Source organism: Zonotrichia leucophrys, chromosome 5 (assembly GCF_028769735.1).
Source record: "Zonotrichia leucophrys gambelii isolate GWCS_2022_RI chromosome 5, RI_Zleu_2.0, whole genome shotgun sequence".
Lineage (NCBI taxonomy): Eukaryota > Metazoa > Chordata > Aves > Passeriformes > Passerellidae > Zonotrichia > Zonotrichia leucophrys.
Window position 1 is genome coordinate 57618695 of NC_088175.1, and position 23382 is coordinate 57642076.

Sequence of the window (23382 nt, forward strand, 5' to 3'; positions counted from 1 at the left end):
ATGAGTAGAATTCTGATGTATTGGTGCAACAGAACTTATTGCCCTGACTGCTTCCTCCTTTCCTCCACATCAGCACTGGAAAATGCTCAGAATTGTTCATTAACTGAAGAATATAAAATACTGTCTCTAACTACCAAAAACCTCTTGAATATTGTACAAGCTATAGCTAGGAAAAGAAAGGAAAATGTCTTCACCCCTATCCAATACAAGAACTTACTTTCTATAAGCAGTTTTTACGTTGTAGGAAGCAGCTGAGTTCAAAATAGGAATGCCAAGGTCCATATAAATTTGCTTCCATACAGCACCACTTTCAATCTTTGGGGGAAAAAAAAAAAGAGAAAAAAATGAAGCTTATAGGTTTTGTTAAATAAGAATATTAAGGAATAATATCTAAAAGAGCTAAAAGCCAAAGTCTTTTATAACCATTGAACAGTTTGGTTTGGAAGGGACTTTAAAAATCATCCAGTTCCAACCCCTTGCCATGGGCAGGGACACCTCCCACTATCCCAGGTTGTTCCAAGCCCCATCCAAGCTGGCCTGACCACTGCCAGGGATCCAGGGGCAGCCACAGCTTCCCTGGACAACCATTTACAGATATGAATGAACAGCCATTGAATTCAGGGAACATCCAGCACTTACATTGTCACACCCACCCTGCTGATAAACCAGCCTAAAAAGTTTGAAGAGGTTCAGGTCCTTGTAGCCCAGAACTGGTGGTTTATTGATAGGAGTACCTGAATGAAATAAAACAGAAACAAGTTATCCCCAAGAACAGCAAGGTGTCTCTTCCATTCTTTTAGCACACATTTGATTACAAGTATTCTTCTGCATTTTAAAATCTGTATTTAATGGCTTAAGGTATGTTCCCAAGTCAGTAAATTCCAATGACCAGTTAAGGCTTCACCCTGTTTTGAATGCATCATTATCCTTGGGTGGTTTATCAGCCTCCCAGGTTTATTAAGAACCCCCATCCACCTGGCTGCATCCCACTGCTCCTCTCCTGAGCAGGGAGCACAGGCAGAACTGCAGGAAGCTGCAGAGAACACCTGAGGAATGCTGGAATAGAGCAGTGTGTGAAGAGATTAACTAAAAGCACCGTGGGCTGAAAGGAACGAGGAAGAAGCACAGAATGTTGGATTAGGAAGAGACACTCAGGCAAATTGTCAGAATGTGGAAAAGCACAAGGACGTGACAGGACATGAATATTTGGGGCAGTTCCAGGGAAAAGAAAGAACTCAGCTCAGCTGAGTGGCAGTGACACACAGAACAGTAATTATCTGCAGAAGGAGAAACCCAAAGTGACTTAGGGCAAGTGGCTGCATACGTAGACAATAATCCTCCCAGCAAGGAAGAATGCCAAACCTCCTCCCTGCTGCTTTGGATCTTCCCTCATCTCCATGCAATTATATTTGGAATCATTAAAATAATTTTATAGGACTTTGGGAATACTGTCATGATTCCATGAATCAAAACATTTATACTGAGAGAAGAGAATGTAGAACAAATCTGCTGGGAACAGAAATCTTGCTATAAGGATGGAGAAGGAAAATAAAAAGCAAACAGGCAAGGGGAAAGTCCCAGTCCTGAAGAAGTCCTGTGCATTGCTCAATCCACAGACTGGCTTGAAAAATATTTCATGGACTGAGGCTTCAAATTCATCATACAAATGCTTTCTTCTTCTTCACAAGGTCCTGACATCCCTACTGGTTTTGTAGTCTGTGAGTGTTTAGGAAAGAGAACGAGAAGGCAAGAAAACAGGAAAGTGGGAAGAATCAGGCTACATGAAAGGAAAACTCTGGATTAGCCCAGCAGCAGAATGATTTTTTTTCTTTCCCCCTAACTTAGCCTTTTATTCCCCTAAGGCAGCTTATTCTCCAGAAACACTGGTTATATACACAGGAGGCCTTCAAAATTATATTGGATGAGCTCCAGAACACTTTGCTATAATACATGCTCAATTTCTAAACCTCTGATAAGAACTGGTAATATTGAACAGCTTTTGGATTGTGCTTTTATGATTCTGTGCTCTAGAACACCCCTCCTTAGAACAGACCCTCTTTTACAAAGGCAGCTTGATTTCCCCATTAATTTCAACAACCTCCCACCCTCAAAAAAGAAAGGGGCAAATATTCAGACTCTGCAAGTACTTCATGTTTCACCCTTAGCTCTGGTCATTTCAAATTCAAATACATCAACATTTGCTGCACTCTGTGCTGCTATGGAAATATCATTCAGGTAGCTGCTGTCAAGAGAAAAGAAAGCTGAAAAGGGAAAAGGGCAGCAGTTACACCTATAATCTACCTCCACACCAAGGCTACTGCAGCATGAAAATGGTATTGGAAATACAGGATGGAAATGGTGACTTCATGGGTAAAATGTATCAAACCAATATACTCTAAAAGACAAAATTCTGCAGGCTTGAGTATAGATTTTTAAAAAGGAGAATAAAAGCTTCCATTTTCATGTCAGTCTCATCACAATTGCACATGCCTTATGCAACAGCAGCTCTCCCAAGGCAGCAGGTACATCCTGCTCCCTTTGCAGAGCACGAGCACTTCTGATACTTCTGAAACCAATCCCTCAACTATTCTAATTTATTAAGCCTCACTTAATTCTGTAAAGACAGATGTTTAAAATACACTATTTTATTGTTGTATCTACAGGATAAAATAGAATCTTTTAAGTTGTCTCTTCAGGTATCACTGCTCCATTTGAGCACAGATTAGAGGATGGCACATCTCCATTCTGTGCTGGTTGGATTTCACCATCCATGGACAGACTCCTCAGCTTCCAGCCTGGGATTAACAGCAGCAGAGCTCTCAGCCATGGCTGTGACAACCAGAAATTAACCAAGGGCTTATTTAACAAGTGTTGGGAACATAAAAAAGGCTTTGTGAAAGCAAAACAAAACCAAAACACCTCAGGGAGGATTTGAGTTCCCTTTGAGTGCTGTGCCATTAAAGAAGTGGACTGGAGATAAAAGAAAAAAGAAGAATATTCAGTGGTACCTCTGTCTTCCATAAACTTGTAAAGCTGTTGGAGGAAGTTGTCCCTCTCTTCAGGATCAAGCTCTTCCTCAGGCTGTGAAAATAAATGCAGTCATAAATGAAAACAGCAAATATGCAAAGTAATCATTTATTTGTACAAAAGCCTAAGAGCAAGCACTCAACCCAAACCACTTCCTATTTGGCCCTGAACCCATGTAATGGTGAAATATGCAGAAAACAAAATTTACTCAGGAAGACTGAAGTGGGAGCTCAGGAGGAAAAGAAGAAAATGCAAGTCAGGGAAAGCATCAGTCCAGGACAGAATGAATGAGTGACCCTCAAAATGAAAACTCTGATACACACAGCATACCTGCCTAGCACAGAAGAGCTCTGGTATTTACAAGACTGAAAGAATTCACAGGAATTCCAGGGTTTTTTTTTTAAGGTTCTTTCTGTTTGTTTGGGGCTTTTATGTTTAACTAATTTTCCTTATCCCAGCTTTATCTCAGGTTGCAGATCAATTCTTTCTCCAACAGTACCTGTTGGAGATGCTCCAAACAGTATTTGTTTTGTAATTAAGTTCCAATGCTTGATTTCAGCTTATATTTGGAAACACCTTTAAAATCACTTCTATAATTCATTATTATTATAAATTCCTTAGTTTCACCTTTACAACTTGAAGCCTCAAAGAGATAAACACTATGAGATAAATTTATGGCAAGTAATCCACAGCATGAAACAAAGAAATTCCTTTTACTCCAGTGAAAATTATTTAAAATACAGTAAATTATTAACAGTAGGAAATAATGACTACGTATCTTCATGGAATTTTCAGATTCTAGCAGAGACCAAAAACAAACCAAAAAAAAAATAAACCCCTTTTTCCTGCACTGCTTTCTGCATGCCACTTTCCTCCTGCCAGCCTGGCAGTTTGCACAAGGCAGGCTGCAGCTGTCTTGAAGGAAAGACGTACAGTACGTGTCAAAAAATCTTATCATTACATTATTAAAAATAACAGGAAAGTGACAAGCAGTTCCAGAAGGAAACCAGAAACAACAATTTAGATTTCAGTCATCTCTGCATCCTGTAAACTTTAAGCTTCAAGGCAAGGAGATAGGCAGGGAAATGGGGATGTACATGCTAATGCCTTGCTAAGCAGCAATCTGCACAGCATCAGAATGAATCCCAGCCCTGGCTGCTTCACTGAATTCTGAGCTTCTAAACCCAACAGGGCTCAGCTACAATCAGGCAGAGACAATATCTGTGTCTTACTTCACTAATTTTTCTTGTGGAATAATTGGAGGAAATTAAATGTGTAATCACAATGCTGTACAGCATCAGTTACCATTTGCTCAGCACATCACAGGGATTATATAAGGAGAAACAGTTATCTATAGAATTAGCATGCTCTTCCAGGTTATCAAGTGAAGTATTGCTATAGAAACCACAGCTTTTTTCTCTCCATCCAGACTGCAAAATAACTTCAAGATCGAGAAATTTCTACCATCTACTGTAATGTTTACTGGCTGAAGGCAATACAGCTCAAACTGTGCAAACTAAATACATCTAATAACAGTAAACATCCAGAAATACTTCTGAATAGTTGAATTAAAGCCATTTCTTCTGTGTGGGCACAAAGCCAAACCAGAACTGTGGGTCAGAACAGCAGAAATGTAGGCTAGAAACAGCAATCTTGCAGCCAGAATTTAGCCCTTCCACTGAGACTGAGTGGAAGAAATGCAGATGAAGAAAAGCAAAAAGGGAAGATGAAAAGTGTTATAGGGTGGGGACATAAAAGCTGGCTGCAATAATCATCCACCTGTGTGAGACATCCCAAAGTCTGCAGCTGCTTCTCTCTGTTGGTGGTTTAAGAGCCCTTTGACAGAGGGAGGCTGAACTGTGCCTGGCACTGAGGGCAGAGCAGGCACCAGAACCTTCTGAGGAGTCCCCTGAGTGAGCCCTGAGTGACTGCCACCACAGAACACAGCCTGCATCAGCTGCTCTTCTGCTTCTGGCCAAAATGACAAAGACCAACCCCTCCTGGATATGCTTACTGCAACATGAGGATTAAATGTCTTTTTTTTTACCAGGGTTATCTGTTTGGAACTGGACATTAAAGAATTCCACAGAGCGTTTGCTGTTCTGAGTTTGACTATAAATATATCAGCCATCATAAAATTAGAGAATGGGTTTGGTGGAATGGACCTTAAAGATCACCCAGTCCCAACCTCCTGCCAGGGGGGTTCATCTAAGCTGCTGTAAAATCTGCACCCAAATCAGGGAAACACCTGAGAAATGCTGATGCCAGAACCTGTGATCACCATCAGAGAGCAAATGGAACAGGATGACAGTGCTGCTCTCCACAACTCACAGCTACTATCCAGGCATTTGTGCCCATTTTAGACTGGGCAGAAGTAAGTTTACAGCGATAATTATTTAAAACCTGTTACTGAAGAGAGTTCTGTCTCTCCATTTCATTTTTTTCTTATAGGGATATTGCAAAAAGGGGGAGACTATAGCCAAAGGTAAGTCCAAGTGAGAGGCAAAGCAACATGAAAATTTTAAGCTGCAAGAGTTCAAAACTGAGACCTTTCTGCTGCTCATCCAATACCCACAGCTAAATGCAACATGAGAAAAACTTGATAGTTTCAGGATGAGAGGCTGAATTTCATTTAAATGAAAATAAATAAAAATCTCTAAGATGCCCCTTTTCTAATTTAAAGATTGAAATTTTATGGGTTTGAGATTTTTTTTCTTCCTTTCTGACAAGCAGGCCACATCTGTTAGAGAACACTGGAAACAGTAAAACAATAAAATTGATCATGAACATTATATTTTTATCTTTGTATAATGGACATGTTCCCTTCCCAACTCCATTTCTTATGAACATTATCAGCATTCATGTATTTTCTAAATCTATCTGGTGAGCACCAGCACCATGAAGCACACAGAAATGTGTAGAACACTTGTGACTGGTTTTGCTTCATTTGGTTTTGAGTCACCTAATTCACCATGAGCTTTGCCTCTGTCCTTAGCATGATTTTCAACAAGAATGTGGCTCTGTTATCCTGACTCATCATTTACTCTTCAGAAAGATGTTCAAGCTTCTGTGGGTGCCAACCTTTAGAGCTGAGTGGGAGCACAAAGGATGAAATAGTTGCTTCTGCAAAAGAAAGAATGAATCTCTACCTCCAAGCACGTACACCCTGAACTCAGGCAATCCAAGGTGGAGCTACCAGGGACAGATCTCTCTTTTATGTTATAAATAGACTGACAGGACCATAAATGCTTCTGTGAAAGAAATGCAGGTGAAGAGGAAGAGCAGCATCCACAGGATTTGGAGTTCAGAGGAAGAGATGATCAAGACAAGCTGCCAGAATTACAGTAAATGTAATTTTGTTGCTTCACAGTACTTCAATGAGATTTCATCACTTGCACATTTGCTTTCTAAAGCTGAGCTTGAAAACTAATTAAGGAAATGACAAGAATTAAACTGATTGCAACAAGTTAACAGCTTTGAACCACGTGGAGATGAGCATGGTCTTCAAATGTTAATTTATACCAACAAGAAACCAGAAATTCCACAAACCAACAATGACTCATTCCAGAGCTGTGCCTCAGTTTGCAACTTCCCTTGGAGTGACATTCTGAGAATGCCTCTTTGCATAAAACTGTGAGCAAGGAAGGCTCTAAAGAACATTTCTGCATGGCATGGTGCAGGCTGTGCTTCACAGTAGCCACAACTCCTACAAATGCACACATGCATGAGAAGGAGGATTTGCTAATCAATGTTTAGCTATTTTTAAAGGCTATTCTGTGCATTACACATCACAGCTGCTTGGGGGGGTTTATATATATAAATCACAGAATCTTAGGTTGGTTTGGATTGGAAGGGACCTAAAAACCCATCTTGTTCCATCTCCTGCCATGGGCAGGGACACCTTCCACTATCCCAGGCTGCTCCAGCCTGGCCTTGGACACTTCCAGGGATGGGGCAGCCACAGCTGCTCTGGGCACCCTCAGCATCCTCACAGGAAATCATTTTTTCTTAGTATCTAATAAACCATTTCTTTCTGGATATCACCCTTCATTATCTTTGAAATGACTCTTTTCCTGTATTGAACTTTCAGAGTCAGCTATTTCAATGTTATTTTAAAATACAAATAGGCTGCAACAGACATGGCAATTTGGGAATGATTTTATGTGATCTCCCACAGTTACTGAGAGCAGAGCCTACACAGGGAACAAGAATTATTTTGAAGCAAAATGTAAATATTTTAATAGTCAACTACTGATTATTTGTAGGAATTTCAAGCCTCCTAAAACACATCATGGATTTCTCATCCTTCCTTTATGGACTTAATGCTAATAAAATATATGGAAATAACTTATGAGAACTGAAATCCTTGCTTATTTGCAGAATAGGAACATTGGAAAATGCCTCTGGCATCTTCCCTTTTCAACAATGTAAAGCAACTGTGACTGATTTTTTCGATGCTGTTGTGATGCAAGAACCTTAAAAAGGTTAAATGAATGCACCCCATTAACCATGCCACACATCCATCCTCCAGGTGACTGTCAGAAACAAGCCTTGAAGAAAATCCCTCTTGGCAAACACCTGCAGGTGCCACAACTCTTCCCTCAATGAGCCATGGAGACCTGGAATGTTTTTCTGAAGAAATTTCTTGCCTTTAGTCTGGTCTTCAGTGGATGGATCTGTGGAGAACGTGTACTGAGAAGATATCTGAAATAACTGCACGTTAAGATCTTCATTTTAATGGAATCAGAATGGCTCCCAGGGAGACACAGCCAAACCCAAATATTGCTTACACATCCCCTTGTAAAACAGGGAGGATTTCAATATTTAAGCTTGAGAATCCAATGTGATGGATCTCAGTGGATTCCACAGCTTCTCCTACCAGCACATTTACCTGGCTGGAATCCTTTGCTTCACTGCTTTATGTTTAGATTAGATTCTTCTTCCCTGACAGAACAGCTTCATGACAAGCAAATACAGTAGGAGATACAACTTGTTTTGAACAAAAATCAGGTAATGTTCAAGATTCCAAAAGCTTTGTTTCTATGTGGAGATACTGGAGTTAAGATTTTCTCTTTCCTTTTAGCTGCAGTGCACAGGCTGCCAAATGTACCCTCCAAACACAGTTGACTATCTTCCTCTGACATGTTGAAAAATGGGTAAGAAGCAAAAGCAATATTCAGATTTTTATCTGGATTCAAATTAATTGAATTATTCTTTTCATTTTCATTCAATAAAGATTTTATAATACCTCTGGATTTTTTTCACTTTTTATGAAATGTGTTATTAAAATCTTAATTGCTAATGGAAAATAATCCTGAGTTGCACCATGTATCACCAAAATTCCAGCAATTTGAACATGCTGAGTAGCTCTGTGTAATGCAATCCCTGTTAGAGCCCATGACAAGCAATTTCCACATTGTCCTCCTTCCCAGTCTGCTCTGGACCACACAAGTCACTCACCAGGGGTGAGGAGGAGGAGCACCAAACCAACCCCATGTTTGTTCCCTCTCCTTAGCTCACAAAAGCCCTGTAAACCTGGTTTAAAATTCCACCACCTCTTAAAGATGCCACAAAAGACAACACACTTAGAAAGATAAGTTTCTGTCAAAATAAAGCTGCAGATTTTTAAGCTAGTTACTGGAAAAATGGCAGGATCTAATGAGACCAGCTCCAGCAGATCTCTCTGCTCCATCATCATTATAAAAGATCCTACTTCAGAAAAAAAGGATCCTTTCCATTCCAGAATTAGACTTTTCTGACTGACTTTATCCTGTGATTATATATTAAGTAGGTCTGTGTCCATTTGATTATTTAATGATGGCCTATCATGCCTGGGCAGCAGCTGGACAGGCCTTGTCAGCAAAGCTGCTGTGCACACCAAAAGATGGGAATGGGGGGAAATAAAAAGGTATTTTTAATAATCTCACTCCTATCTCTAATAATATAACCAATTACAGTGCTAAAACAAAAAGCCTACTGAGAATATTCTGGGAGAGGATGGACAGAAGCATTTTTTGACCTTGATTAATAAAAGGAAGCACTGCATAAAATGTAAAATTTTAGTAATTCAACATCTGTATTCAAATACAGGCAAAAAAAACCCCCCAATCACTCACTTGTCAAATCTCTCTGCAGCCAGTATTACTGCCTTTCTAGGGAAAAAAACAGAAATTCCTTAAATTCCCTAAATGCTGTCTGTTGCAGTATCTAGCACGGCCCACAATTAAAAATATGTATTTTAACAGCTGAACCAGGAATCTGACTTAATAGGCCATCATGTCAGTTCTGCTGTGACATTATCTAAAAAGATTCATATCTACCCTCTGTTACACTGCTTCAGCATGAAGATGCTCACCTTACATTCCTACTTGTCACCTGCAAATAATGGATTCCACAGCTTCTCCTATCAGCACATCCACCTGTCTGGAATCCTTTGCTTCACTATTTTACATTAACATCCTTCTTTAAAAATAATCTCTATTGCTTTTACAGGAATGTCTTTCTTTTTTTTTTAAATCACCAAGCTTCCCCCTCCCCCTTCTTTGTTTGAAACACACAGCATTTTATGCAATAGGCATGAAAACTGATAATAAAAATGGATACTAGAAAACTAGTACAGCAATCCTTGATTTTCAGTGATTGATACTCTGAAATTTTAACCAATGTTAATACAGACAGAGCAATAGAGCCTGCAACAGTTCACACCCTGCAAAATGTGGCCTATTCAGTCTTTTTCACTGCAAACAGAGGGGAAAAAACCCAGAGGATTTTACATTTCTGCACACATTCATCTCAGATTTATCTTATCATACCATTATTCTTACACAGCCATCTCCTCCATTTTCCAAAACACTGATACCCGAGCATAAAATACCCATCTAAAAATAGATTTTTATTGTCTATTTTTTTTTATTTTTACCTGGAAAGATCTCCCCTGGCTGCAAGCTCCAGCAGACAGTTCCCAGCTCAGAAACCCAAGTCAAACCCCCATCCCCAAGCACCACGCTCACATCACACATCCAAGCACCCGATCCTTACCTAGCAGCTGCATTCTTTCAAACGTAAAATGGTTTTACTTCCTTTCTATCTAATCTGCCCACTGCCTGCACATATTTTCAGCCTGACTTCCAAATATTCGCTCGCGTTCGCTCTCTCTCCCCGCGCGGCGGCCGCGGTTAACCGGCATTACTTACATTCTCTTCCGCACGGGGAGGGGGAAAAAAAAAATAATAAAAAAATACTAATCAAAAGAACTAGGGAGACTAAGGAGAACGCGAGGCATTAGATGAAAGGCAGAGGAAGGGCCAGCCCATCTCCGAGCCCCCGGCCAGCCCCGGCTCCCGCGGCCGCTCCCCGCGCAGGCGCCGCGCCCGCTCCCGGTTGCCCTGGGAACGCCGAGGCCGCCGCCAAGCGCCATCGGCCATTCCGTGAGGGAAGGGAAGGGAAGGGAAGGGAAAGGGAAGCGGCCTTTGACCTTCCTGCCCACACGCACAGGCCGCGCCGGGGCTCCGCGGGTCGTGGTTTTGGGGGTATTGTGAGAACAAATAAATCCCGCAGTGCCTCCTCTCCCCTCCCCACCCCCCACCTCCGCCCATGCTTTTAAATCTAACATCCAGGTTACAAGCAGGGCGCAGAAATAGAAGAGAATTCTGTAAAAGCAGTTCTGATGGCATGAGGAAACTGGTTAACTTCATGGAAAAGGAGCCACTTGAAATATTCGAATGCAGAAAAAGCTGTTCTTATGAGAATCGTGGAATCACGTGGAATCCCTGGGTTGGAAGGGACCTTAAAATCATCCAGGTCTAACTCCCTGCATGGGGACACCTTCCACCAGATCAGGCTCCTCCAAGCCCTGTCCGACCTGGCCTGGAACAATTCCAGGGATCCAGGAGCAGCCACAGCTTCTGTGGGCAGCCTGTGCCAGGGCCTCAGCACTCTCACAGCCAAGAATTCCTTCCTCATGTCTAACCTAAATCTCAGTCAGTTTAAAGCCATTCCCCCTGGCCCTTGCTCCAAAGTGCCTCTCCAGCCCTCCTGGAGCCCCTTTATGCCCTGGAGGGGCTCTCCAGGAGAACACCCCCAGCTCTCAGGCTGGAGCAGCTCCACGGCCTCCTCTGGGGCAGCCCCCACCGCTCCCTGTGTGCTGAGGACCAAGAGCTCCAGAGGGGTCTCACAGGGCAGAGGAAAGTGAGAATTCCCTTTTTGAGGCAGCCCAGGGCACGTTCAGCTTTCTGAACCATAAGCACTCGCTGCTGGCTCAAATCCAGCCTTTTACCCAAGCTCTTCTCCACAGGCTGCTCTCCATGAATTCCTGTCCCAGTCAGGACAAGCCACAGCACGTCAGACAGAAAGTGCATGCACCACGTCATTCTGTGATTCCCAACCTAACAGGCACCAAGGTCTCTGCTCTGCTGCTCCTAAGCAGCATTTATTGCCCTGTGAATCAGCTCATAGTTTCAACCTCCTGCTTTTGCTTGAAATTTTTGTCTTTTTAAAACCACACTCCTGTTTACTGAAACAAGTTACTTTTATGTAACCTACATACACATGCCTTCTACAGTATTTTATTAATAGGCTAAAAAATGGTTTATTATCTTTATAAGATTTTTAAAGGTTAAATAATTTAAAAAATTATATTTAAATATAATGTGAATCATTTTTATTTTTAAAATTATTTTTAATATTATTAAAAATATTTTAAAATTATTTTTTAGTTTAATAATTAGTTATTTGAAGTCTGCAATGCAGACTTTTTTCTATAATTACAGAATATTACATAAATTTATGAAGAGGGTGAAGAAGAAGGATTAGTTTTTGTTGTATATATATTACTATATTTTAAAACTTTAAATTCTAAGGTTTTTATTTTGTGATATTAGAAGTTTTTATTTAAATTATATACAAATAATTTTAGTATAATTAATTAATTCTGGAAGCTTTCTCCATGGCTTCAGGTCAAATGTACTGTTCTCCTGAGGGTTTGTGTTTTTTAGTATAGAAATTTTAACATTTTTAGTGTCTAGAGTTCTAACACATACAAAGAAAAATGCAAAAGGAAATTACAGAAGAGAAATACAAAGATACTGTATTTAAGGTGGATTACTACTATTAGGCTCAACCTAAGTTTTTAGGTTTTGCCTTTTCTTTTGACCCAGAACCTTTCACTCTTCTCTGCCTTGAATTTAGTTTCTGAGATGGGTAACAGGAGACAACTTGCCACTGTTCAAAAATCCCAACAGAGACAACTGTAGCAGAGAGAAAAGACACTGAAGTGAGCTGAGTCTGAGAACAGCATGTTGGAAAGTGCAGGATTTTCAGGCAAGCCAGTCATGAAATTATCCCTGAAAGATGACTGAGATTGTCCAAAAAATGGCTGAAATTGAGCAGACTCACCGCCACTTCCTCTGTTTTCTCTTCTCTTTTTGGCTCTTCTTCATCAGTTTCTGCAGCAGCTCCATCCTCCTCATCACTGCTGGAGGACTCCAGGATCTCACTGATGTCCATTTTCCAGTTCCTAGGCACAGCCCTGCTGCTGAGAAACGTGCTTGCCTCCTGTAGCCCTAGAGGGGAAAGGGCCCTGGCTTTACCTCAGCTGCAGCATTCACAGCCACAAAGCTTTTTTTATTTCCTTTTCAACCTTCTTGTAAATCACAACACCAACTGAAATGCAATGAATCCATCACAAATCAAGCACCGTGGCTTACTTTGCTCTTTCAAAATACCATGGTTTAGATTTAAAAAGAAAACAAAAACCAGCACTGCCCAAAGAGATGTGACATTAATGTTTGGAACAGAGGGAAAACATGTTAGTGAGCAAAGGAGTGATGGGACAGGCACAAGTTACATTTGTAAAATGGAAATACCTCAAATTCTTTCCCTTTCAGAGGTGCTCCAAGGGTGGAAAACAACAAAGCAAAACAAACCCAGATAACCCCAAAATCTGCCCCTCAGTCACAATAAAAGACTTTAATAAAGGAGGCAGAAAAACACCCAAAAGAAGAACATACTGCAATGAACTGTTCAGTGTTAGCAGAGAAGAAAAGGCACCAGTTTTTAACACTGCTGACAGAAAAACCTCCAGACATTGGTCTCAACTCTCTTTTTTTTTTTTTTGAAACCATAAACCATTAGTGCCTTTGGTTCCAAAATATTCCCTTGTAGCAAGGAATGTCACAACCCAATTATGTTCTCCACAGGAAAAAAAAATCCCTTTCTTCAATTTATCTCAAACCTGGCATCTGTTCTTTTTTTTTTTTTGCTGTTCTAAAGTTCTTGTACTGTGAAACAGCTATTAAGAACAAAGTAGAAGAGAAATCATATAGTATTAGAGAAATCAATCAAAACCACTTCAACCTTTTATTTGAAGCATTTTAAATTTTGGCTTGTTAAGCAGCTGCTGCACACCTTTAGTCACACCAGATACTGTTGTTGAGTGGGGATTTTCTTGTTGCTGGGTGGCATTTTTAATTATAATTTTTAATAAATACAATCAAAACATTTCTCCTTAACACATTTCATGTTTTGATGGATTCTGGTATCCATGTCATCTATCCATTCATCCAATTCTGTAATTATATTTTTAAATTAAACATTAATCACAGACTTGTTATGAAGTGTACACCCTGCTGTCTGGGTATCTTTAAAGTAAAGATGTGTTTTGAGCAATAGCACAAAATTTTAGCATTAGGAGAGGTAAGTCTATATTCCATTGCTCACTGACACTTCAAATAGACTACACTGAAAATATTCTATTCATTTTCCACAAATTTGGACTGGATCAAAATAATGAAATAAAAATCAAATAAAGAAGATTTCTACTAGACAAAGTTACATCCAAAGTTTCTCTAATTTCTCCCATTTAAAATTGTTCACAAAATATCCAAGAGCAATTATCAGAAATCAACAGGTCATCATTTATCAGCAAATGTTAAAAGAACCTTTGTATGAAATGACTTATTTTAAAAACCTAGAATTTATTTTAAATTACCTTTTTTAGGAGAGGCCTCTGATTTTGGTAAGTTTTGAAGATCTAGTTCCTTAATGTCTTTTCTTGCTATTGAGTAACTGTAAAAAAATAAGGTTTTGTGATTACATCACAGAAATGCAAGCATTTGATTTAGAAAAAGAGCAATTTCTAAAATTTTCAATTATAATTCACTTGCAAGGTCCTTGCTAACAACTAATTGTCTAAGGCTCTTGTTATTGTATGGTCCAAACACAAGAGTAAGTTACCCAGGGTAAGTTTCCAATCTTTGAAATCCAGGCATTAAAGCATCCTTAAGTAATTAAGAAAACTTGGTAAATGTCCTTTATTTTAATTGCTTAATCTGCACAAATTTGCAAAGGTTAAACATGCAGGCAAAAAAAAAAAAAATTCTGAACTGAAAATATGCACAATATTCAACAGCTGCTCTCCAGAACAAGGATCTAGCTAAGAGGACAGAAAAGTCCTCTATTTTCAAAATGCCTTTTTACTAGCACAGAACAACAGTGAAGCCAATTCACAGATTTGCATTGATAGACAGTTGATTTTAATTTTTAAATTACAAAAGTGTTCTCAGAGCAAAACATATGGAGGTTGCTCTGTTCCAAAGTCATACTGGATATCCAGTCACTGAGTTACAAGAGAAATCCCAACCAAAATGCAGGGAGAGCCTTACAAGTGAGTTAGTCTAACACATTTTTTTTTCCTTCTTTCATTATTTCAGAAAATCTGGAGCAAAACTTCACAAATCAGAGGCTGTCATTTTCTGAAGTTAAAGCTATTAGGCTAAGGGGAGAAAAAATAAATCAGACAGAGCAGATCAAGATGTTTTACCAGTAACATTTAACCTTCAGCTCAGAGCCAGGCTTATCCAGAAGGCTGATGATATATCCAAATGAAGAGGCCAAAATGAACCAAATCTTCAGGTATTTGAAGTACATTTCAGTAATCAACTAAATAACCTACTCAAAATCATGGCTATCAAAAATCAAAAACTGCTCCCTTTGAAAGAAAGAGGGTGACAGGTGGCCTTTGGCAAGGAAGTTTTAGTTACAATGTGTTACCACAGATGCAATGCAATAACAGTGAAGAGAAATAAAGGGCAGCAGCCTTTTAAAAAACCCCAAAGCAGCCTTCATGCTCTTATGAATACATAATTCATTATGTAAGACATCTCTGTCCCTCTCTCCTCCCTCTTCCCTTTGGAGTGGAGGATGGACTAACAGGACTTTTCTTTCTTTTTGAAGGAATGTGATTCAGATTCTGTAAACATTTTCCTTAACAATTCTATTTGAATTCTCTTTTCCATTAAAAAAAAGGAGACTGAACCTTTATAAACTCTCTAAACAGCTATGGACATCTGGGCACTAGAGGTAATAAAGCAGACACTCAAACTACTACAACTGACACCCATAAAGAAGTTAATTTAATGCAGTAAGGGAAAAAATTAAAACCAAAATTAACTTTTAAGGATAAAAATTATGAAAAAAAAAGTAAAAACATCCAGGTGTTTACACTTTAAGCTGTTGATATTTTTACATGAAGATGCACCAGAAACTTTCTTGATTCAATGAATTCTTGTTGCTACACACAACGGAAAGAAGGGTGAGGAAGCACAGAAGGAGTCAGCTGGAAATAGATTGTGAATGCCAAATGTGTCCATCCAGCATTACAGAAACTGCACCCTTTCCTTTTGGAAGAAAGAACATCTCCAGGAGCAAGATGTGCTGAGTTTCCCAGTTTCCCCCCACAGATATCTCAGCAAAGTGAGCTGCCACTTACAATTTGGAATCTGCAAAGGATCGAACCAAACACTGGTCCTTCTTCACGGTGACATCGTCATTGCAGCTCGGTGACACCACCTGAGGAGCCAAATAAAACATTCCTTTGTAAAAAAAAACAAACTACACACCAAAACCAACCAAACAAACACCTGATCTTGAAAGGAAAGAAATATAAACTCTGATTGCTGTTTCTTCTATTATATTTCCTGTACTGGATAAACAAACCTACTTCCATTTATACTACTAAGGCCAACAACAACAACACATTTCAAGAAGCAATTTACCCCAAGCTATTGACTTGTTCTGTACAAGCCAAAAAAGTCTAAACTTTCATTTGGAAACTAATCTGCTGAGGTCACATCACAGGATCCTGTTCATTCACTCTGCTTAAAAGTTCTTGTTCACACAAAACTTTTAAAAGCATCTATTTAAAAAGTCACAAACTCACTTATTTTATACTAGCTTCTGATTTTTGGCATTTAAACTGAGACTGAAGTTGGTTTTTTGGTTTGTTTTGTTTATTGAGATGTGGATAATATAAACCACTGTGAATCCACCACATCCTTCCACAGCAGTATCATCTCTAGGTCTAAAGCAAGTGATAAAAATACATTTGCAGTATTTGTATTACCACAAACAGAACAAGTTTGTTTTGCTCTAGAACATATAAAAGCAGAAAATGTTAAATGCAAATATATGACCTCCAAGTACTTAACCCACCAGTTCAGAACCATGTTAAATAAAAATCTGTCATTACTAAAAGGAGCTACAGCCAGAACATGTAAAATATCACTTTTTAAATTGAGGTACATACAGGTGGATAAGGCAGTGTCAGCTGTTTACTCTACATTACACCATTTCTGAAAATAGCAAAAATTTTTCTACAGAAAGCAACTTTTAATATGCACATGTAAACTTTTTGTGTGTATCAATAAGATGCAAAGTCTCTGCCTTTACAATAGAGGTCTACTTGAACTTGGATTTATTTAATGTATATTTATTATCAGCAGTGGCAATGAGAAGCTGTATCATTTATAGGCAGTCAAATAAAAACAAGCACCAACATCTGCTCTTGGAGTAACTGACCAGTGAAATGCAAGCATCAAAGAAATCAGTATTTCATAAAACTGAAAGTCTAGGCAAAAAGACAATTACATTAAAAAAATTCAAATCCCATTACAATTAAAATTCATAAATTTAGATCCTCTTAAATTGCCTGGGAGTGCAAGTCCTAACATACTTTATTTTTAGAAGAAAAGTATCATTACACACTGATCATTTTGCATGCAGTTCTAAAACACTTGAATGCCACGAAACTAACTCACACATCAATGTTAATCTCTGCTTTCCTACTCTTCAGAGATACTGCAAACACTTGTATTTTTAGCCACCATGGGAGTAGAGCTTAGCCTGAGTGCATTCACAGCTTTGCTGCAGAAGGAACTCACCAAAGCTGGGTACCAGTCTGCCTTCTCTGAATTACAAGTCACACTCACAACCTTGCCAAGCAATTCATCGTTGAGGCGCCTCTTATCTTCATCCTCTTCTTCACTACTTTCTTCTTCCTTTTCATCTTCAGTACTGAATTATCAAAATGTATCATATTTTAAAGTTTGTCTGAAGTTACTACTTGAAAACCAAAAGAGCTTACAAAAAGATTTTTCTTCCTATTTCGCAAAGCTTCAAAAACAAGTTATGATTTTAAGAGCTGAAATTGCTTGAAATACACTTAAATATTAAGTGCACTTATTCAGTAAGAGGAATTTTATAGGAATTCTTTCTAAGCAGCAGTATTTTACAACAGCATCATGTTAGAATTGGAGACATGACTCAGGTTTTGATTGTGCACAGACATGAAACAGAAAAATGCTCTCTACCCCAAAAATTAAAAAGCTTTTTTTTTTTTTCGGTGTTCAATATCAAGAAGGTTAAAAAATCCTACATTTCCTATTAGATGAAAGAAGCAGAAATGTTCTGAAGGATACTACAGGAAAAAAACCCTTCAATTTCACAGTATTGCCAGCATATGACCATGGCCATCAGCTGTGCACAAAATTCAGGTGACAGAGCATTTATTCAATGGGACTGCTTCAGTTTTAGCAAAGAACACTAAAGGAAAAGCAGAACACTCCCAAAACTCACACAGGAAGAGAAGATCTTCTCCCTCTATTTGATTTCTTCCCAATAACTGGAGTTCCAAAGTGCTCTGGATTGGTTAGTGGCAGTTGATCAAGTGTCTGCACAGAAAAGGGGGAAACAACAATGGTTTGCAAGATCTTGTTATTAAAAAAATATGAATTAAATATTTCTTTTTAATTCCATGCCCACCACTGCCTTACCTCACTTTCTGCAAAGTGCCTTTCTCCCTTCAAGCATAATGAAGTTCGTCTCAAGGTCCTTTCATCACCGTCATCAAAAACTAGGGGCAAGCCAAGAAAGCCATCAGCACAAGCTGATCACATCTCAATCCCAATCTACTGCTTATCCCACAACCAAGAACATTCTCTAAAACATCACTTTCAAGCCTAATTTACTCTCTCTTTAGTCCACAAGCAAAAGGGAAGTCAGTATTCAGGATTCAGTCTTGGAATAGATTTTCACAGAGAGATTCAAGCCAGGACCAAGTAAGGCTTTGGATGCAAGTCTCAGTGTAATTTAGACATTCTTCTTATCAATACAACTGCACATTTCAAACCACAGGCCTGGCTGCACCCCAGTTACTATCATCTAGAAATCTCTGGGGTTTGTTTGGTTTTGTGGATTTTTTTTTCCACCCTATACATTTCTTCCTTACTTATCACCATTTAATAAATATGGTACTTTTTATTTCTCCTCTTGCTATGAGCAATCCCACAGAAAGATCAATGGAAAGAAAAACAAGTTTCTGCTACACTATCAATGCCATCTTACAAACAGATCAAGCTACTGGAAAGCTGCAATTCCAGGTCTGACACTTGATAAGGAATATTTAGGACAAATCCTGTGTGTGAAGAGGAAGTTCCATCAATTTCCATCAATACACAGCAGAAGGACAGAACACCATGAGGCAACTGCAAGCTTTGCTGAGAAAGATCTGTTCTTCAGTTTAGATAAAACCTCTTCAGGAAAATGTCCCTGAAGAGAAGAAAAGCAAAGTTCCCAATTCCCCCTGACTGCAAAGAGCAGAGCCCAGGTGGCTGCAGGCTGGAATCCCAGCAAGGTCCAAGTTTATTTGTATGGGGTCAAAGTGCAGAACAGAACAATTCTCCATATTTAAACTACTCAAAACAGGCTTTGTGCACTAGTGAAAGAAAGTTTCGAGTGCTGTGCATAGCAGTATAGTAATTTTGGCATACTTATAAAATTAATTAAGCTGGATAAGATAAGCTTTGAGGTTCCTCCATCTTCAGAGTAAATACTGCTGTGGTATGCTCCATATGCTCCACTAGTGAATTATCTTAATGGCTCACAATTCACTTTTCCCCCTCCAAAAAATCTCAAACTACTAAATTTTCAAGAATAATCATTTTAGGGGACAAATGGCTGGTGACTGGCAACAAGTAACTTGATTGAAAAAAGCAAATAGAACCTAATACTTGACAATGAAACCAAACTGCTTCTTTTTATTTATTAACTCCAAAATTGGAAGCTCTATCTCTTTATTTAAAGCTAGTCCAGTAGAGGAGGGATAAAGCAAATAAACTGTTCATAAAGCAGACGACATATTCAGTTTTTCCTCCTTAAAAGATTAAGTTTATAAATACTGAAGGCTAATAAAATACCCTCAGTAAAATACACTTAAATTAAGACACAAAGGAAATTATGACAATCAAGAGTAACAATTTATGCTGTGGACATGTACAAAGCACCTGCAACTGCCAGCATGGCTGCAGAACTTAGAGCAAAACATCCTTGCAGAACAACAAAGTGTAAAAGAACAGCATAAACAAAGATTTCCTTATCTACATAAGTGATCACTTTAATAAAGTTTCAACAGAGAAAGGATAGCCCCATTTGTCATACAAAAATATCAATTATTTGAGTTACTAAGGTGGAGCCAAGTAAGAAGTCTCTCCAATTAATCATGATGCTTGAAGTATTTCATAATTGTAGCTACTTGAAACTTGCTTCTCCTCTAGGGAAAACACTTGACTGTGCCTGACTGAAAGGGCAATCAGAAATTCACCCTGATAAACTCAGCACCTTTAAAAATACAAGCATTTCTTAAACTAAACAGGCCTTGTGGTTTCCATCTCACTCTTAGCAAAATTTGCTACACCAAAGTACTGCTCATATCCATGTCACCCTGTGAGTGACTCTTTAATGCCAGCCCTAGAGGATTTAAGGGAATGTCTGTCCAAGGCACAGTATCAAACATGAAGGATTCTGTAAATATAAGCAGTAAGGCAGATGGCACAGTTTTTGGCTATGAGATATTTTGAAGCTGTGATAACAGTCGTGTCAGAAGAACTTAATACACTCTAAGCTGCAAATTCATTCCTCTTTTTAATCTCATCCAGAAGCAAGGTTGTTTGACTCTAGCTAAAATGCCTACAACTAACAATCAAACTAAAAAATTTCAAATTAATGTTCTTCATTCCTTCAACAGGTTATTGCTCCAACTCCAAATTCTTCAAAAGCAAAAATCCTAAAGGTTGTGTTTCATAAGGGAGAGGGCAGGAAACAGGAACAGAAGAAAAGGAGACATCTTCCCATCCACACAGACACAGTGGAGTCACCAAAGGATGTGTTTACAGTGTCACCATTCTCATCTCTAAAGAGGAAATTACTGTCCTGCCTTTCCAAAAAACAGGGGTGAAAAAGCAGAAGCCCTTGAGGTCCTCCCATTGCCTCATCTCTCAGTGGGTGGGGGAAAAGGGAAGGGAAGGGAAGGGAAGGGAAGGGAAGGGAAGGGAAGGGAAGGGAAGGGGAAGGGAAGGGGAAGGGAAGGGGAAGGGAAGGGGAAGGGAAGGGGAAGGGAAGGGGAAGGGAAGGGGAAGGGGAGGGGAAGGGAGGGGAAGGGGAGGGGAAGGGAAGGGAAGGGAAGGGGAAGGGAAGGGGAAGGGAAGGGAAGGGAAGGGGAAGGGAAGGGGAAGGGAAGGGAAGGGAAGGGGAAGGGAAGGGGAAGGGGAAGGGAAGGGGAAGGGAAGGGAAAGGGAGGGGAAGGGAAGGGGAAGGGAAGGGGAAGGGAAGGGGAAGGGAAGGGGAAGGGAAGGGGAAGGGAAGGGGAAGGGAAGGGGAAGGGAAGGGGAAGGGAAGGGGAAGGGAAGGGGAAGGGAAGGGGAGGGGAAGGGGAGGGGAAGGGGAGGGGAAGGGGAGGGGAAGGGGAGGGGAAGGGGAGGGGAAGGGGAGGGGAAGGGGGGGGGAAGGGGAAGGGAAGGGGAAGGGAAGGGGAAGGGAAGGGGAAGGGAAGGGGAAGGGAAGGGAAGGATACAAACTAGCCAGGAACTGCTGAACAGCCAAGGGAGCATCCTGGGAAGGAAGGGAGAAAAGTGACATTTCTGCCGGGCAGAGCCCTTTCCTCCAAACACGTTCCTTAATGAGGAACACTGACAGAAGGGGGAAAGGGATGAGTAAGCAGCACAACCTGGAGGAACAGTCTCTGCCATAATGCTTGGTCTAGTCCCAAGAACTGAGTCCAATATGTTCCATACAGCATATTGAAACAGTGACAATAAAATGGAAAATTTCTGAATTTTGCTGCATCTTGACCTTGCCTGCAGTAACAGGAAAGAAACAGAATTGGGTTTTTTCTGTTTGTGGAAATCTACACAACCCTCATCTAGGACAGAAAAATAAAAACAGACTTCCCAGTGGTGATCAATACAACACTTTGCAAGAATTAAAACAAAAAAATTTACTACAAGTTCAGTGCCTCAAAATGCAACTTTAAACTCGCTATTGATGAGCTGGTATCTTCCATTTCCTGTCTATAGTAGACTTATATACACCATCAGCAAAAATCCACTGACCCTGGCTTTACAATAGGGCTGCCTCAAGTTTTTTGCTCCTGTCTCAAGTTTTCATGTATTTAAATACATAATATTAACCAGTCAACTAATCAAAATCATTTTTAGGAACTGTGAAGAAGCTTGTCACAAAATACTACAGAACAGTTTGACTACATCTTGTTTAGAAGTATATATATAGCTATATTATAAATAGATTTAAGGAAAAAAGAAAAAACCAGACAGAAAAAGGAGAAGAGAGCAGAACTGCAGAGAGAACATCCTCATGGCAGTTATGAGATGACTTCCACAGAGCCACCACTGTCACCAGGACAAGGCAGTGTCTGTGACAGTTCTGTCACACTTACAAGGGAAAACAACCCTCAAGGCTGCATCTTCAAATCCAACAAGCTGTGTTAGTGCTGCTGCCCAAACCAAGAGAGATTAGATTCTACACTGCAAGGAAACAATTTGGTCTCATTTCCCAACTCACTGAGAAACTTTTAAGTCACCAAGACAATGAAATGAAAGTACATACCACAAATTAAAGCTGCTCAGTGTCACTGTGCACACTGCATTATTCTCACTGGCTGCCTGGCAAAGCAGCAATTTATGAACTACAAGAGATGCTGTCTAGGAATGTCTTGACTAATGTGTGCAGATTTTCAGATATTTTGGGCCCAGCTGTGGAAACAATATAGAAAAGTACCAGGAGCTGTGCAGGGCCTGTTAAATGTCCTTGTAGAGAAGGGCTGTACCACTAATCCATCACTGCAAAAGGATTTAAGAGCAAGTACTGCACTGTTCTGTGCTACTGAGACACCACACAACTCACATTTAATATTTTTAAATTCTTTTAAGTGAGCTCAAGTTCCTCTTACAAAAATATATTTGAAATATCCCAGAAGACAGGGAAGTTTGAGTGACCTTTGAGGCTACTCATAGAAAACCATCACCTCACAAACAAAAGCCTGCTGCCTGAAACTGCTTTTTCTGAAATGTTGATCTTACTATTGCTACACATAAAGAGATTATGGAAAAAAAGTCTACCTCCTTTCTTTCCCTAGAGTATTGTTTGTACACAATTTTAAGATATTTTTAACACTCAGTTCACATAGTAACAAAGGTGATTTCAAAAGCAAAGCTTAGATCCAGTTGATTTGTAACAAGGTTCTACTGTTAAAATACTAATTTTTTCACTACAAAATCTTGCTTCTCTACACACCTGTTCCCTAAACATGTGTAAACACAACACCAAGTGCTGTTCTTTTTTTTTTTTAGATTCTCCAGAGAGCAACCAACAGAGTTACTGCAGCATTTTTATGAGCCACAGGTGCACCTGAAAACACATCCCATGGAAGGGCTCTGGACAATACAGGGTTTCCTCAAAATCCACACAAGCAAATGTTAAAAAGAATAAATTTATGGTGGGTCATGGTGGTGGAGAACAGCAGCCCAGTGGACAAACAGCTGTGGTTCTGGATTCCTGGTGACACATGCACACCCAGAGATGATGCTGGTGCCACGTGGACCTCAGCAGGATGCTGGGAACTGGTCAGACCAGCCCTGCAGCCATGGCCAGGGCAGCCACAAGCACAGGACAGGACAAGCCAACTGCTCTGTGCCATGGATGGACCCAGCTGTGGGGGCACTCAGAGCT

At 39.8% G+C, this 23382-nt stretch overlaps 1 protein-coding gene across 3 annotated transcripts in view; it reads right to left on the bottom strand.

Annotated features, from left to right (window-relative positions):
• ARID4A (AT-rich interaction domain 4A) overlaps nucleotides 1–23382 on the bottom strand; it is a 54484-nt gene that overhangs the window by 15666 nt on the left and 15436 nt on the right. For 2 of the 3 annotated variants that reach the window (XM_064715843.1, XM_064715845.1), the window contains 9 exons: nucleotides 18135–18214; nucleotides 17938–18032; nucleotides 17244–17376; nucleotides 15794–15873; nucleotides 14015–14091; nucleotides 12421–12587; nucleotides 3009–3081; nucleotides 640–734; nucleotides 218–315 (listed from right to left, as the gene is read on the bottom strand). In XM_064715843.1, the coding sequence (XP_064571913.1) occupies nucleotides 218–315; nucleotides 640–734; nucleotides 3009–3081; nucleotides 12421–12587; nucleotides 14015–14091; nucleotides 15794–15873; nucleotides 17244–17376; nucleotides 17938–18032; nucleotides 18135–18214 (898 nt within the window). The remainder of the gene's footprint in view (nucleotides 1–217; nucleotides 316–639; nucleotides 735–3008; nucleotides 3082–12420; nucleotides 12588–14014; nucleotides 14092–15793; nucleotides 15874–17243; nucleotides 17377–17937; nucleotides 18033–18134; nucleotides 18215–23382) is intronic. The other variant, XM_064715844.1, reaches the window with a different exon arrangement.